Source organism: Phoca vitulina, unplaced genomic scaffold, assembly GCF_004348235.1.
Source record: "Phoca vitulina isolate PV1807 unplaced genomic scaffold, GSC_HSeal_1.0 scaffold33, whole genome shotgun sequence".
NCBI classification, from domain to species: domain Eukaryota; kingdom Metazoa; phylum Chordata; class Mammalia; order Carnivora; family Phocidae; genus Phoca; species Phoca vitulina.
The window spans coordinates 20,435,623-20,449,493 of NW_022589736.1; the positions used below are offsets into that span (position 1 = coordinate 20,435,623).

The 13,871-nt window shown below is 36.1% G+C and overlaps 1 protein-coding gene across 1 annotated transcript in view; it reads left to right on the top strand.

The window, feature by feature from the left end:
• The window catches only part of MALRD1 (MAM and LDL receptor class A domain containing 1), an 803,589-nt gene that overhangs the window by 545,685 nt on the left and 244,033 nt on the right, over nucleotides 1-13,871 (top strand). The window contains exon 30 of the mRNA XM_032425534.1: nucleotides 225-408. Within this exon, the coding sequence (XP_032281425.1) occupies nucleotides 225-408 (184 nt within the window). The remainder of the gene's footprint in view (nucleotides 1-224; nucleotides 409-13,871) is intronic.

A 13,871-nucleotide genomic window follows, 5' to 3' on the forward strand; every position in this document is an offset into this window, starting at 1 on the left:
GCTCATTCCAGGACACGGGGATCATGACCCGAGCCGAAGGCAGACGCTCAACTGACTGAGCCACCCAGGCGCCCCTAATATGCCTCTGTTTTAATGAGATCAAGTATATTATGGATGTTATCAGAGTTCCAGTGTTTGTTTTTTAATCAGTTTTCATTAATCAGATGCTTCTGTTCTAAATGATTGGCTTTTTTTCTTCGTTTGTGTTTATTTCTCTAATGCAGACAGAGAAAGGACTGTCAAAAGTATGGCAAGAAAGTGAGCAGAACTCTGGTGATCACTGGCAAAGGGCTGTCATCCTGCTAGGAAAGCTAAGGAATTTTGAAGTCCTATTCCAAGGGATCAGAACAAGGGATCTAGGAGGAGGACCTGCGATTGATGACATTGAGTTTAAAAACTGCATGACTGGTAAGTTCCTGGAAATCACTTCTATTTGGAACAACTTTTATAATCCAGCCATCTTATCATTACTTCTCATTTACAAAATGTTCTGCTGAAATATATTTGGTACCTCCATACAAATCAGTTGGAAGAGATCATTTCATAAACTTACATGTTAAGAGAGGATAGCGTCTCCCTCCCACAAGCACACAAGCATTTAATTCCTTGCCTCCTTCAGACCATCCCCTCTCTGACATGTAGAAGTGTTTTCCTTTGCATTGACTTTTCAACACAACTTAAGGGCATGCCTAATATTTACATACCTTTATCTAAATTAATTTAAAATGAACTAGTAAAAAAAATTGTTAGAAAGCTGTCACTTAGCAGATATATGAGAAATACATTCACCCAGGTGTAATTCAAGCAGAACTTGAATTGAGAGCAAGGCTTTGGGTATTTAAAATGCTACTCCAGCAGGTGAACAGCAACTTGAAAAATTTTGCTATCGTTTATCTCACTTCCAAATGTGTGAAGTGTAACTATACTTAGATTTTCTTTACAGAACTACCCAGAAAATGTCAAAAATAATTATAAATATACTTGCACAGTTTCACAACTGGCAAAGTTCTTTCTGAGGCACTCTTCCATCTGATTTCCAAAATAGTGCCATGTGATATACACTGCCAACAAATTCTACACTGATTCTCTTGGAGGCAAGCTCCTGACTGCGAGCAAAACTTGAGTGCTGTTTAATTTTATTATTGCTCTCACATTAAAGTATCATTTCACTGAGCTCAAAAATGTGATTTGGTATTTGTTGATGCTACAGCATCTGCTCTTTTTATGAGCAAGGCTGCTTCAAAGATCCCAGATGATGTAGGGAGCACAGAGCTCTGGGTATTCATGTCAAGAAAGGGACAGGATTTGGGCTTGGAGATGTTTGGGAGACTGTTCTGGACAACAGAAAATGAGGTTCTGAATATATAATCATGAAAATATATCTTAGAAGATATGCGTTTATTCTAGAAGGATGTGCTTCTTCAGTTCTTCGCTAGTCACCTTCCTAATAATATGCTAAATTTCTATTATAGTTAGTTCTTCAATCTATAAATGATTCTGGCAACTTAAAAAAAAAAAATCTCCAGAACTTTTTTTCTAAGATTTTAGAAAGAAAGGAGCTTTTATTAAACTAGAGAGATTCCTTTCCTCTAAAGAGAGGCAGAATGATTATTAGATGGGTTGAGTCAGGACAGAAGAAATCGGAGCGTTCTTATTCCAACTTTGCCAGTTTCGTGGAGAAGTTTGCACTGTTTTGTTTTCCCCATTCTTTTAAAGTCCTATGAGAATTTACATGATTATAATTAATTTTATTCAGCTCAATCTAATGCTCAGCTACTGAGAAACACTTTAATATCTTATGTTTAGTGATAAAGTACTTTTTAGGTCTATAGTTCTTTCTGTGTCTTCAAAATAAAGAGGCAAATTATGACCAATTGTACTTGAATATAGTCAGTTGTGTATCAAATATGTTTTAGGACAAAGTAGCTATTGCTTTATTAAAAAGCAGTTAAAGCCCAATCTGCTACAGATAATGAAGGTTTTCAGATTATGTTTTAGTTAAGATAGAGAGAAGAAAAAAACATTCTGGAAAAGTGTGAAAGAATATCTATGGAACTAAAAGACAATGATTATTTTGTCTCCTTAAACTACATGCCAGTAAAAATTAGTGTTACTCAGAATTTGTTACCCTAAGCTGGTGGGCACTATCACCAATTTAGAAGAGAATGGTATTTAACTAAACCTAAACATCAGAAATGCACTATAGAACAGTGGTTAAGAACAAGGAGTCTTGGGTGCCTGGGTGGCTGAGTCAGTTAAAACATCTGACTCTGATTTCAGCTCAAGTCATGATCTCAGGGTGGTGAGATGGAGCCCCTGCCCCCCTCAGTCTCCCCACTCAGTGGGGCATCTGCTTCTCTCCCTCTTCCTCTCCCTCTGTTCCTCCCCCAACTCAAGCTGTCTTTATGTCTCTCTAAAATAAATCAAAAAAAAAAAAAGAAAGAAAGAAAAGAAAAGAACAAGGAGTCTTGTAGGAAACCTGGGTGGCTCAGTTGATTAAGCATCTGACTCTTGATTTCAGCTCAGGTCATGATCTCAGGGTTCTGTGATTGGGCTCCATGCTCAGCAGGAGTCTGCTTGAGATTCTCTCTCTTCCCTGTCCTTCTGCACCTACCCCACACCCCCACTCTCTCTCTCAAAAAGAAAAAAAAAGAAGTCTGGAGTCTAACTATCTGGGTGTGGAATCAGCTTTTCCATTTACTAGTTTGGGTGACTTTATTTTACTTTGCCTCAGTTTTCTTATCAATAAAATGGGGACGATACTGATAGGACTTCCATCATAACTTTCTGTGAATATTAAATATGTTAATATATGTGAAGTGCTTAGAAGAGACTTGACACACAGTAAAATTGGTATATCACATTTTATTGTTATAGTTGTCACCATTCCTATTGACCATGACCATATTCTCAGTTGGTGTTTTATTGCCCTGCACTAGGTAACCAACTTCAAATCATATGCAAACACATTGCCATAAAGTCTATCATGGAATTGTTGCTGTTTGCCATTTGAGATGAAGAACTTAGAACATTACTTCATATTTATCTGTCACATACTACCCATAACAAAAGACCATATATTATACGATACCGTTTATATGAAATATCCATAACAGACAGATGTGTAGAGACAGAAAGTAGATGAGTGGTTCTTTAGGGCTCCTTAGGGTTGAAGAAAAAAGGGGTGAGGAATAAGTGCTAAGGAATATGCATTTCTGTGTAGGATGATTCTCTGTAGGATGAAAATATTCTACATTTTTTTATGGCAGTTGCCCAACTTCATAAATATACGAAAGCCATTAAATTGTAAACATAATATAGGTGATCTTAATGTATGTAAATTCTAAATTACAAATCAATGAAGTTGTTTAAAATCTATATAAAAGTAGGAGAATTACAGAAACATGGTCGTGGTGGTGGTGGGGTTTGTGGCAGAGTGGTTTTTGGATTTTCCCAAGTTCTCACATCCAGTCAGAGCACCTAGTTAGTGAAGTCAGTCTGTCACAGAAAACATAGACAACAAAATTAAGTGAAAATGCATCCCTACAAAAGCCGGTATATAAGCAAATAGGGATAAACCACCAACAACCACAAGACCTGTGTGTTATTTATGTCTGTAAAGGAGAAGACAGGAGAATCATGAAAGAGCCAACAGATATTCACTGGGAAATTCAGTCAGGTGGTTTGAGAATGGTAGCTAAAACTGGAGGGGTTTCACTCACTTATGGAATGAGTGGGTCCAGGGCTCTGTGGGAAGTTCTGGGGGTGGGAGCCATTGACACCATGAACACTCAAACTGGATCCACCATGATTCCCTTCCATTTCAGCAGTTCACATTCATAAACCCAGCGAAACCAAGCATTAACACACACAGCACTGGGACTAGAATCAAAATTGAGTAGACTAGGGACAGATGAAGAAAAGAGAAGACCCACATCAAAGTGGGGGATGGGGACTAAGCCAGAAAATCTCAAAAAGCAAGGCACCATATGTTTTTATAGATTTATGTAGATTCTATAGACTTATAACCTTTTTCAGGGATTTAGCACTAATCCTCTAACTTTGGCTATGTCATTATAGAGCTTCAGTTTTCACATTTGCAGAATGACAGGATCATAATGGACTCTCTGGGATTTTCCTAGGACTCTCTGACAGCTTTGGAGTCTATGTATATTTTTAAAAGTTTGGAATAATTGAGATCAATTTAAAATTGATGAAAAGTGAATATGGAAGAAGGTGGAGGATATATATGATTTCTATGTATTTCTATTTATATTTGGTGGTTATCTACTTTACCTGCAAATAAGAAAGCTATCTGAACTTCATAGTTACTTTTTATTTTCCATTCAAAAACTTACAACTCAATTTATTAGATAATATTTAGTACATGACCAACATAAAGCTATATGGATTATTTTTTTATTTCTTTGCATTCTGAATACATCATGGTACTATCTTCAATTTACTATCAAATCTGTTGTATTTCTCTAAAAAGAAAAATAAGGCAAAGGCATAGACCTAGTCTTCAGTCTGTCCAGGGACCCATTAAGAAGCGTATCTTCTTTTTGGATAAGTTAACAAAGAAGCAAGGTGCTTATTCATGGAAAATTAAGTAACAGATTAGGAACTTGGTATCTCCTCTTTTTAAATTCACGTTGATTTAAAATGTTTTTTTTTTTTTATAAAAATCTTATAAAATGCAACTACCATCCTATAGCAGAGAGAAGTAGGACTGGAATTTATATAGGCAGGAAAGAAATATTCCATCATTGTAATTATCAAAGTGTAAATTCTGAATTTAAATGGTCACTCATTTTCCAAGAGAGTATTGTTTACTAAGTACAATCATTCAGCTGATACTTACTGCATTTGCTATGAATACTAAGTAGCATTTATGTCAGTTGTTGGGAGCCCAGTGCTGCAAAACCATTAGGTGCAAATCCTAGGTTACCCTCTTGCTGTCTGCTCTGTGGTTTTAGGCAAGACACATGATCATCTTTTGTCTCATTTTTCTCAGCTATGAAATAATAATACTGCTTCCATCTTGGAGAGCTTTAGGACTAAATCATTTTCTTCATGCAAAGTGCTTTGAAGAATGCGTGAGATCCGCAAACATTGAATATTTGTTAGCTAAAAGTATAAAGGAACAATAAGTGCAGGCTTGATATTGTTTTAGGCACAACACTTTATATCATCCTTTAAGATCTGGTTCTGTTCTGTTCACCTGTTCAGCAAGCATGTATTGATTGCCTGGGCTGCAGAAAATTGTACAGTGGACTGTGCACATCTCCTCCGAACAGGCCTGAAATGCACGTGTTACACAGTGTTTGGCTTTATTGATTTTCCAGTTCCCGTTTCAGCGCCCCTGCCTTGACTCCCGGCACTTCCTCCCCTACCCCACATGCCCCTGTGCCTTATATTTCCTGGACTGCTCTGTGAACTGTTTCCAAGAAACTAGTAAGCCTGGTCCGTTAACCTGGTACCTTAGGGTGGGAGACAACAGTGTCAGATGTTGCCTTTTCGACTGAAACATCTAGAAGATGCAATTGACTGATGACCAGATTTTAGTTCAGGGAAAAAGAAGGAATAATTTAGGGAATAGAAAATGCTTCCAGAAGTCAATAAAATCTTCTAAGTAGACAGTAGCACAGTAGCTACTCTGTCTTTCTCTAAATTCATACAGAACAAAACACATCATGCTTCCCAAATAATCCTAAATGTGAAAGGAAGGAAATAGTTTGGGGATAAAGTAAGGGAAGCCAGAGCGTCATTATAATTTTAGATGTCTGGTGCATTGTCTTCACACATAAATTGAAAAGGCTTACCCTTTTATTATAACCACTTCCACACCTTTCATTTTTCCCCTCAAAAACTGAATGTAAAATGACTCCTAAGTGTCCTTTAAACAGTAATTGATCTGGAGTGAAAAATATGGCTTGATGATAATGATTTCAGTGCAGCATTACTCTGGATTCAAATTGAACTTGGGAGATCACAAAACAGTGATTGCTCTATATAAAGTTCACGAATACATAAATCTATAAACAGAAGCCTGTAGAGTTTGCCTTCAAAACTTAACCTTCTTCACTTAGTTTAGATGAAAAGCTGTATTTCTACTTAAGATATGAGTCCTCCAAGTGTTGCTTTTAGATCTCACACAATTTTCTTTTAAAGTATATGTTGTCAGAGAAGAGAAGAAAAAAAAAAAAAAAGAAGAAAGGGAGGATGGCAGTGAGTAAAAAAATATAATAATAACTGAACATCTCACCCTAATGAAATAATTAAAAGCCATTTATAATAACTAATGGGTAGATGATTTGTAGCTCTGTATAATGTAAGGGAGGATAAAGAATGAATGGGTATATGGATGGATGGATGGGTGGATGAACGGACGGGTGGATGGGAGGACAGGTAGATTAATAGAAGCCGTTTACTCAAATCTTGGTGCATGTGTGAAAATTCAGATCAGAGCAAGTTTCTGCCTTCATTGAGTTACATTCTGGTGGCAGACGCAGATAATAAGCAAAGTAATATGTAATATTGTGTCATGTGGTAATAGAGGCTATGAATGCTATAGGGAGAAAGCTATGGAGATTATTACCTTGATTAGAGTGGTAACAAACAGTCTCTTTGATGGTTAGAGTTGAGCAGAACCTTAAATGAAATAAGAGGTGACCATGCAAACATCTTAGTGAGGAGTTCCTCCAGACCAGCCAGGCAGATCTATTAGGAGGAAAGCACATTGATGGATGAAGCAGAAGAAAAAAGGGTAGGGGGATAGCGATGGGTCTCATCATTCAGAACTTTGTCATCAGAAATGCCTGCTCTAAACTGGGGATCTCCTTACAGCACAGGAGTCAAATAGGTTGACTGGAGTTAGTCTCCCTAGGTTTAAATTCTGTCACTGCCACTTACTTGCCATGTGACCTTGAATACATGCTTATCCTCCATTTCTTTATGGCAATAAAAATCAGACCTACTTTTATAGATTTGACAAATTAACATATGCTAAGATGTTTGAACAGAAACACTTTAACTACTTAATAAATTCTAAACATATGATTATCATCATAATCATCACCATCATATTTTAATTTAATCCTCAGTAAAACTCCAGAAAATTAAAGTACCCAGAGGTTGGCAATAACTAATACTAGCCAGGTTGATTTCCTTACTGATGCTTAACAGCATAAAACCTTAGCCATAGTTAGCCATAAAAACATGGGATAGTACTAAAATCATGATAAATACCCTTTCCCTTTTTAGTCAAAGAAAGGTAACTGATTTTTATTGATTCAAAAATTTTGATTCTTCAGTAGAGAAGAGTGGTGATATCCGTTCATGGACTCATAAACAAATACTACAATTTTTTTTTAAACCTATCATTGTTTGTTGTAAAGATTATTTACTATTTGCAAAATATCCATTTCCTTTGCACATGTCCCAGACCCTTTTGGGTAAGTGGATCCATGTGAAAAGATGTGGCCAGTGTGCTCTGAGGAAGTAACGTGTCACTTCCAGGTTGAAGTGCTGGTAGACAACCCTCCAGGTCTCCTTTCTGATGCTGTGGTAGGAGGCCTTATTTTCCAGATGTTGTGTCTCCATCTGCCTGGTCTTCCAAATTGGTAGAGAAAGTCCCCTCTGCCAGTTTGTTTTAGATGTGTATAGTAAGTGACCCTCCAGAAATGGTGCTTTTGAGATTTTGGGTTATTTATTATGCATCATATATGTAATCTACTTGGTCCTACCTAACACACCATGCAATTTCCTATATTACAGAGGGAATATTTTTACAGCTAGAGCTATTATAGAATTGTACTATACATATGTCGGGTTGTATTTGACATTGGGTTGTCCAGCATTGTAACCCTCGAAGCAGATGCATTTGTTGTCTTTGAGGTTACCGCATCAGGATTGTGGTTGCTTAATTAATGAACAAAAAGAAATCACAACCCAAGCTATCAATCCTTTGCAGGTTTTTTTTTTTTTTTTTTTCAAACTGAAGATGTAAAAGAGAAGGATACCTATCTTTCAGATTCTAATATTCTAAGTATGTTAAGAAAGAGCTTTCAGCTATCCTGCTCTAGCCTTGTGGAGAAAGTGGTCAGGAGAAAAAAGTTGACACTACACAAAACTCAGAACCAGGAGGTGGGGAGCCCTGTGGCATCAACCCTCTGCTTTCAGTTATTGCCAGCTTTAGTCTTCACTTTGCTTTATTGCTTGAATTGATGTGAGACAGGCCTCAGGAGAGAGGCTTCATTGTCACGGTCAACCAACAACATTGTTCTTCAATAAGACTTAGAGCCAAGTTATTTGCTTCTTGTAAAATCAGGGCATCAATTCTTGTTCTTGGTCCCATGCCCATATTTTTAAAAACAGGACTATGCAATTGAGGTTATTATATCTATAATCAGCTATTTTAAATTAAAAAATCAAAGCCATGGATAGATCTAATTACTTTAATGTTATATTGAAATCATTTGTTACATACCTAGAAAATATCAGATATTACTTTATCTTTCAATATAATTGATAAGATTACTGTTCCAGTGTCAAAAGGTCCATATTTAAAGCTGTAATTATAATCATATCACAGTGATAAACTAAATATTATAACTGATGTGATTATACTTGATTATAATCCAAGCAAAATGATATAGCTTCATTCATTCATAATATTAAGGAAAAGTAATTACTCAAGCATACATTTCAATAAGGTTTAAATGCCTTTGAAATACCCCTAAGTTCAAATGAAGGCTACTGTAAATCTGAATACTAACATTATCCTTGGTTCATATAGTTTCTAATTAGAATTTTTGTTTTAATTACAGTGAACATTTCCACACTTTATACCTTGGTCAGTAAGACCATTGCACAGAGTATTTGTGACAATATGGCACCTCAGTTTTTACTGAATTATGTTTTAATAATTATTTTCTATTCATAACTAATATTCATATCAACAAGACTTCCATTTTAAGTTAATGTTGTTTTTTTTTTAATTTTCCATTACACAGTTGAAAAATATGTTCTTCAGTCCTGAAACATTAGTGCAAATATATATAATATATATAAGCCACAGGTGTACTTTAAATAAATAGATGTGGCACTCAAGAAATTAATATCATTGGATAAACATAAAGAGCTAGGTTTCAATAAAATTTGCATGTATAGATACATGTACAAATATTAAGACAAGGCTAGAAATAAATTTTCTTGTCTATTATATTTGATGGAACACATATACACAGAGGCATATATGAATTTCTGAAAAACCTCATATTTTGAATAGTCACACAGGGAAAGGGCTTATGGGAAAAGAGCGTTGGGGCAAGCCACTCAAAGCATAGGTAACTAAGTTAAATGCTTCTAATATAAACAATAACAACCATAATAAAAAAATACTAGCCCAGTATAAAACATTTTAAAATCCTAATAGAGGAACTTTTCAGTAAACGTATTACTTGACTTAAAAAGGGGGGTAAGTTGGGAAGCAAGAAATCTTGGTGGAAGGGTGGTTTAAAAAATGTGTAAGGCTGTTTAATAATGGAGACACAGGGAAAGTGCCCAAAGATTGGAATAACTATACAATAAATAAACACTTGCAAAGAGAGCATGTAGAGAAACATTGTGAACACTAGGTAACGCACATACTGAGTAGCCCTTCATCTTTCTTGGCTCTCTGGTTTAGCTATGTTGGTTTTCTTCCTTGGTGGCACAAGACATTATTGTAGTGAAGAAAATCATATAGGAATCAGCACTATTTCTGTTGTATTGGCCTAATCCCCCCCCTACAGAAACATAGATTACCTATGAAATAATCAAGACAGTAGAAGGAAACTGGTACCTACTAGACATTAGTGGGTGCCAAGGTCAAATTAGACTGAGCACATGCATGATTTCTTTTAAGGAGGGCATAAAGATATTTAATACAGAATGGGTTCTTGAAGGATTTGAGCAAAATAAGTCACACAAATTGTCTGGAAAGTTGCCTCGGCAGATTTGGGAAATACAGTTTTAAATTGTTGACTCAAAGGCCAGGAAGGAACTCAGCAAAAAAAACCAAGTGTGGTTTGGATTTCTTTCCACTAGTTTACTTTTTGGTCTTTTGGTCTTTATACATTCTCATGATAATTTCTGGGAAGTCTCAAGGTTAATTAGGTCTAGTTTAATTGCCAATAGCATTAAACACAAAGGGAGTTTATTTAAGGATAGGAGGCATCTCAGGAAACCCAAGATCAGGAACACAGTCCAGCTTCAGGAAGATTCTAAAACCAAGATTGAAGAGGGAACTTGAGCCGTGCTTTTTCTGTGCCTCTTGTCTCTTAACTGCATCTCTGCACATCTATTTCAATCCCTCACCCTGTGGAACCAGCTTTCTCTGCTTCACCATGCATAGGCAGAAAACATGACTACACCTCACGATTTAAAAGCCCTAACAACATTGTTGCAGAAACTCATTAGTTATATTTCTAAATTCTCTGTTAGAGGACTCTGATTGATTTTGGGTCAAATGACCTTCATCAGAACTGTAGTCTGATGGCAGGGACATATTGTACACATAAGCCTACTGGGACCAAAGCTTGGTGACCATATGGATGAGAGTGAATCATCAGATGAAGGGAGTGAGGTAAACAAGTCCGCTCTGGGCCCATTGACAATGTATTCTTCGGATGTTATATCATTCATTCAATAAATATTAATATAATACTTCCTACAGGGGTGCCTGGGTGGCTCAGTCAGTTAAGCTTCGGCCTTCAGCTCAGGTCATGATCCCAGGGTACTGGGATCGAGTCCTGCATCGGGCTTCCTGCTCAGTGGGGAGTCTGCTTCTCCCTCTCCCTCTGCCCCTCCTCCCACTCGTGCTCTCTCTCTCTCTCAAATAAATAAGATCTTTAAAAAAATACTTCCTACAAATACTGAAGTATAGTACACAAATGAATTGACTATTTCAATAGATGGCTAGTCTAATGGCATAGGTAAAAAGCAATGAACTGACCTAGACTATGCAGAATAGAGAAGGGGGGAAGGGTGTATGAAAAATTGTGAGGGAGATGACAGTTTAGGATGGGTGCTTTAGTTCTAGTCATTATGTCTACCTTCCAGCTGGCAAAAAAAAATAAGGTGGAGAAAGAGGCAAAGAGCATACACTAACTGTCCTTTAAAAGATTTCCTTAAAACCGTTGCACATCAATTTCACTTATAACTAATTAGCCAAATTTTTGTTGCATGTTCAAACTATAAAGAAATCCAGGACATGTGTTTATTCAAAACTAAGGAAGAAGGTAGTGGATATTTGTTTAGAGAACTAATAGCCTACCACAATTTCCTGCTAGGCAATTTCTCAGCCTAAGAGCATACAGAATTATGACTTTAAAGGTATACTGTCCAGGTGTCTGGGTGGCTCAGTCAGTTAAGCATCCAACTCTTGATTTTGGCTCAGGTCATGATCTCAGGGTCCTGGGATTGAGCCCCACAACAGGCTCCCTGCTCAGCGGGGAGTTTGAGGATTTCTCTCTCTCTCCCTCCCTTTGCCCCTCTCCCTGCTCATGTTCACACACTCGCTCTCTCTCTCAAATAATCTAAAATTAAAAAATAAATAAAGGTATATTGTCAAACTCTTCTTCAGAGCACCCTGTTTTTTGCTGTGTTTCTCCATATGCTCTCTGCTAAGGGTGCCTATTGCTTAGCTCTCAATCCTTGGGCATATCCTTCTCCCCCTCCCCCCATCTCCATAATATCCCCTTAACCCTTTTTCTTTTTTTACTTTTTTAAAAAATTTTATTGTATTATGTTATGTTAGTCACCATACAATACATCATTAGGTTTTTTTTATTATGTTATGTTAATCACCATACATCATTAGTTTTTGATATAGTGATCCACAATTTAAACCCCCACCTTTTCCATTAAGATTGCTTCCTTTTCCATAATTTTTGAGAAGTACATTTTTTCCTAATTTAGTAGGTGAATTGATATAGTGTTTTAATTTACATATACAATTAATAATGAGGTTAAATCTTTTTTTAACCAGTGTGCTCCTTATTCACATTCACATTTCTTCTTTTGAGAATTGCCCATTCATTCCCTTGCCAAAGATTTCTATTGATCTTTGATTTGGACATTCTCTTTCTTCACTAACTATATAAACCCTCTTTTATAAGATATATTCTGAATATATTTTTCTTTTCATTGTCTTTTCATATTGTTTATAGTACTTTGAGAACATTTCATTCACTTAATTCTGTTTAATTTAATTTAATGAAGGTTTTACTTTATAGGTTTGCTTTTGTCATTAAGTTTAAGAAACACTCGGAGATTAAAAATATTCTTCCTGTTTTTCTGTTTTTCCTCTTTAATTTTAGTGCTTATATTTAAATGTCCTTACACCATACTTTTCCATCACCATAGAGATTTTGTCTAACTTTAATTATGCTTTATAATTTTTGTTGTTCCTTTTTCCCAAGTGCCCTACCAAAAACAATTCACTGTAACATTGTTGTTTTCTTTACAACATTCTGGTACATTTTACTTTCCTAGTATTTTGATCTACTATTTTATTTTTTAATTTGTTGTGTTTTGCACTGGGGGGAACATCCTAGTTTCATTTTAGTTGTTTATTTCTTAGTGGTTAATTAGAATTCTCTTAACTGTCTTACTCTGGTGGAAACTAAAATGTGGAATTAGGTGATTATCCTGATTATCAAGGACTCATAGGAATTCATTTGGTAGGATCATGCTTTCATTTTCTTAATTGCTTTAAATATAAGCATAGTCCAAAGTATTAAAGGTCCTTTTAATCTATACGAAAGCTAAATGGGTTGGTTGACCTATTAAAAAAAAAAAAAAGGAAAGAAAACCAAAAAGAAATGAAAATATTAAGTTCACATTTTATTATTCACTAATTGATCTGTTACTGTTGATATATCTCGAGATCATCTTTAGCAAGAGCTGTTTTATGCCTAGATATATTTTTATGAGTTGAGTCATTGATTGAATGTTATCTCAGTATATATTAAATATTGTAAGCTCATTGAAATGAAGTTGAGTGGAAGACAGCTTTTTGGGGGCATTGGGTGCACTTTCCCAAGAAGCTATGGGATATGTTCCAAAAACCACAAGAACATATGCACAGTGAGGCATGTGGAATCTTTCTACGAAAGGTCAGCCTTAGCCTCAGTGATTAGATGATCTGAAAAATTCAGAATCTCCAGTCTTCTGGGATCCCAGAAAGCCCATTTCCAGAAATCAGCCCACTCCCTGCCTCATGTCACAGCCTTTTTCCTTACTGGTTCTGATCCTAATCTTAGACATAGTCTACTATGACAAATGTGTTTTCCTTCCTTTCTCTTTCTGTCCCTCCCTTCCCCCGCTTTCTTTCTTTCTCTCTAATCCTTCTTTTTCCTTTCTTTTTTTGCTAAAACAGTTTTGCTTCCTTTTGTGAAAGGCATCAGTCATCATGGCAGTCAACCCTCGCTACACACTAAAATCTCTTGGGGAGCTTAAAATAATATCTCTATCCAGGCCTCCTTCCAGACCAATTAAACTGTTATCTCTGGGTGTGGGGTTCAGGCATCCATAATTTTTCAGGCTTTAGGTAATTCTAACATGTAGCCCTTATTACACATATAAAACAGTATCTTAAATTATGTTTTCAGTTTAATATTAGAATAAAATGATCCCCTAAATTACTGTACACAAATTAAGTGCATTATCTATACTTTGGAAATTTTCTTTTTCTTTTTTTTTTTTTCCAAAGATTTTATTTATTAACAGAGAGAGAGACAGCAAGAGAGGGAACACAAGCAGGGAGAGTGAGAGAGGGAGAAGCAGGCTTCCAGCCGAGCAGGGAGCCTGATGTGGGACTCAAT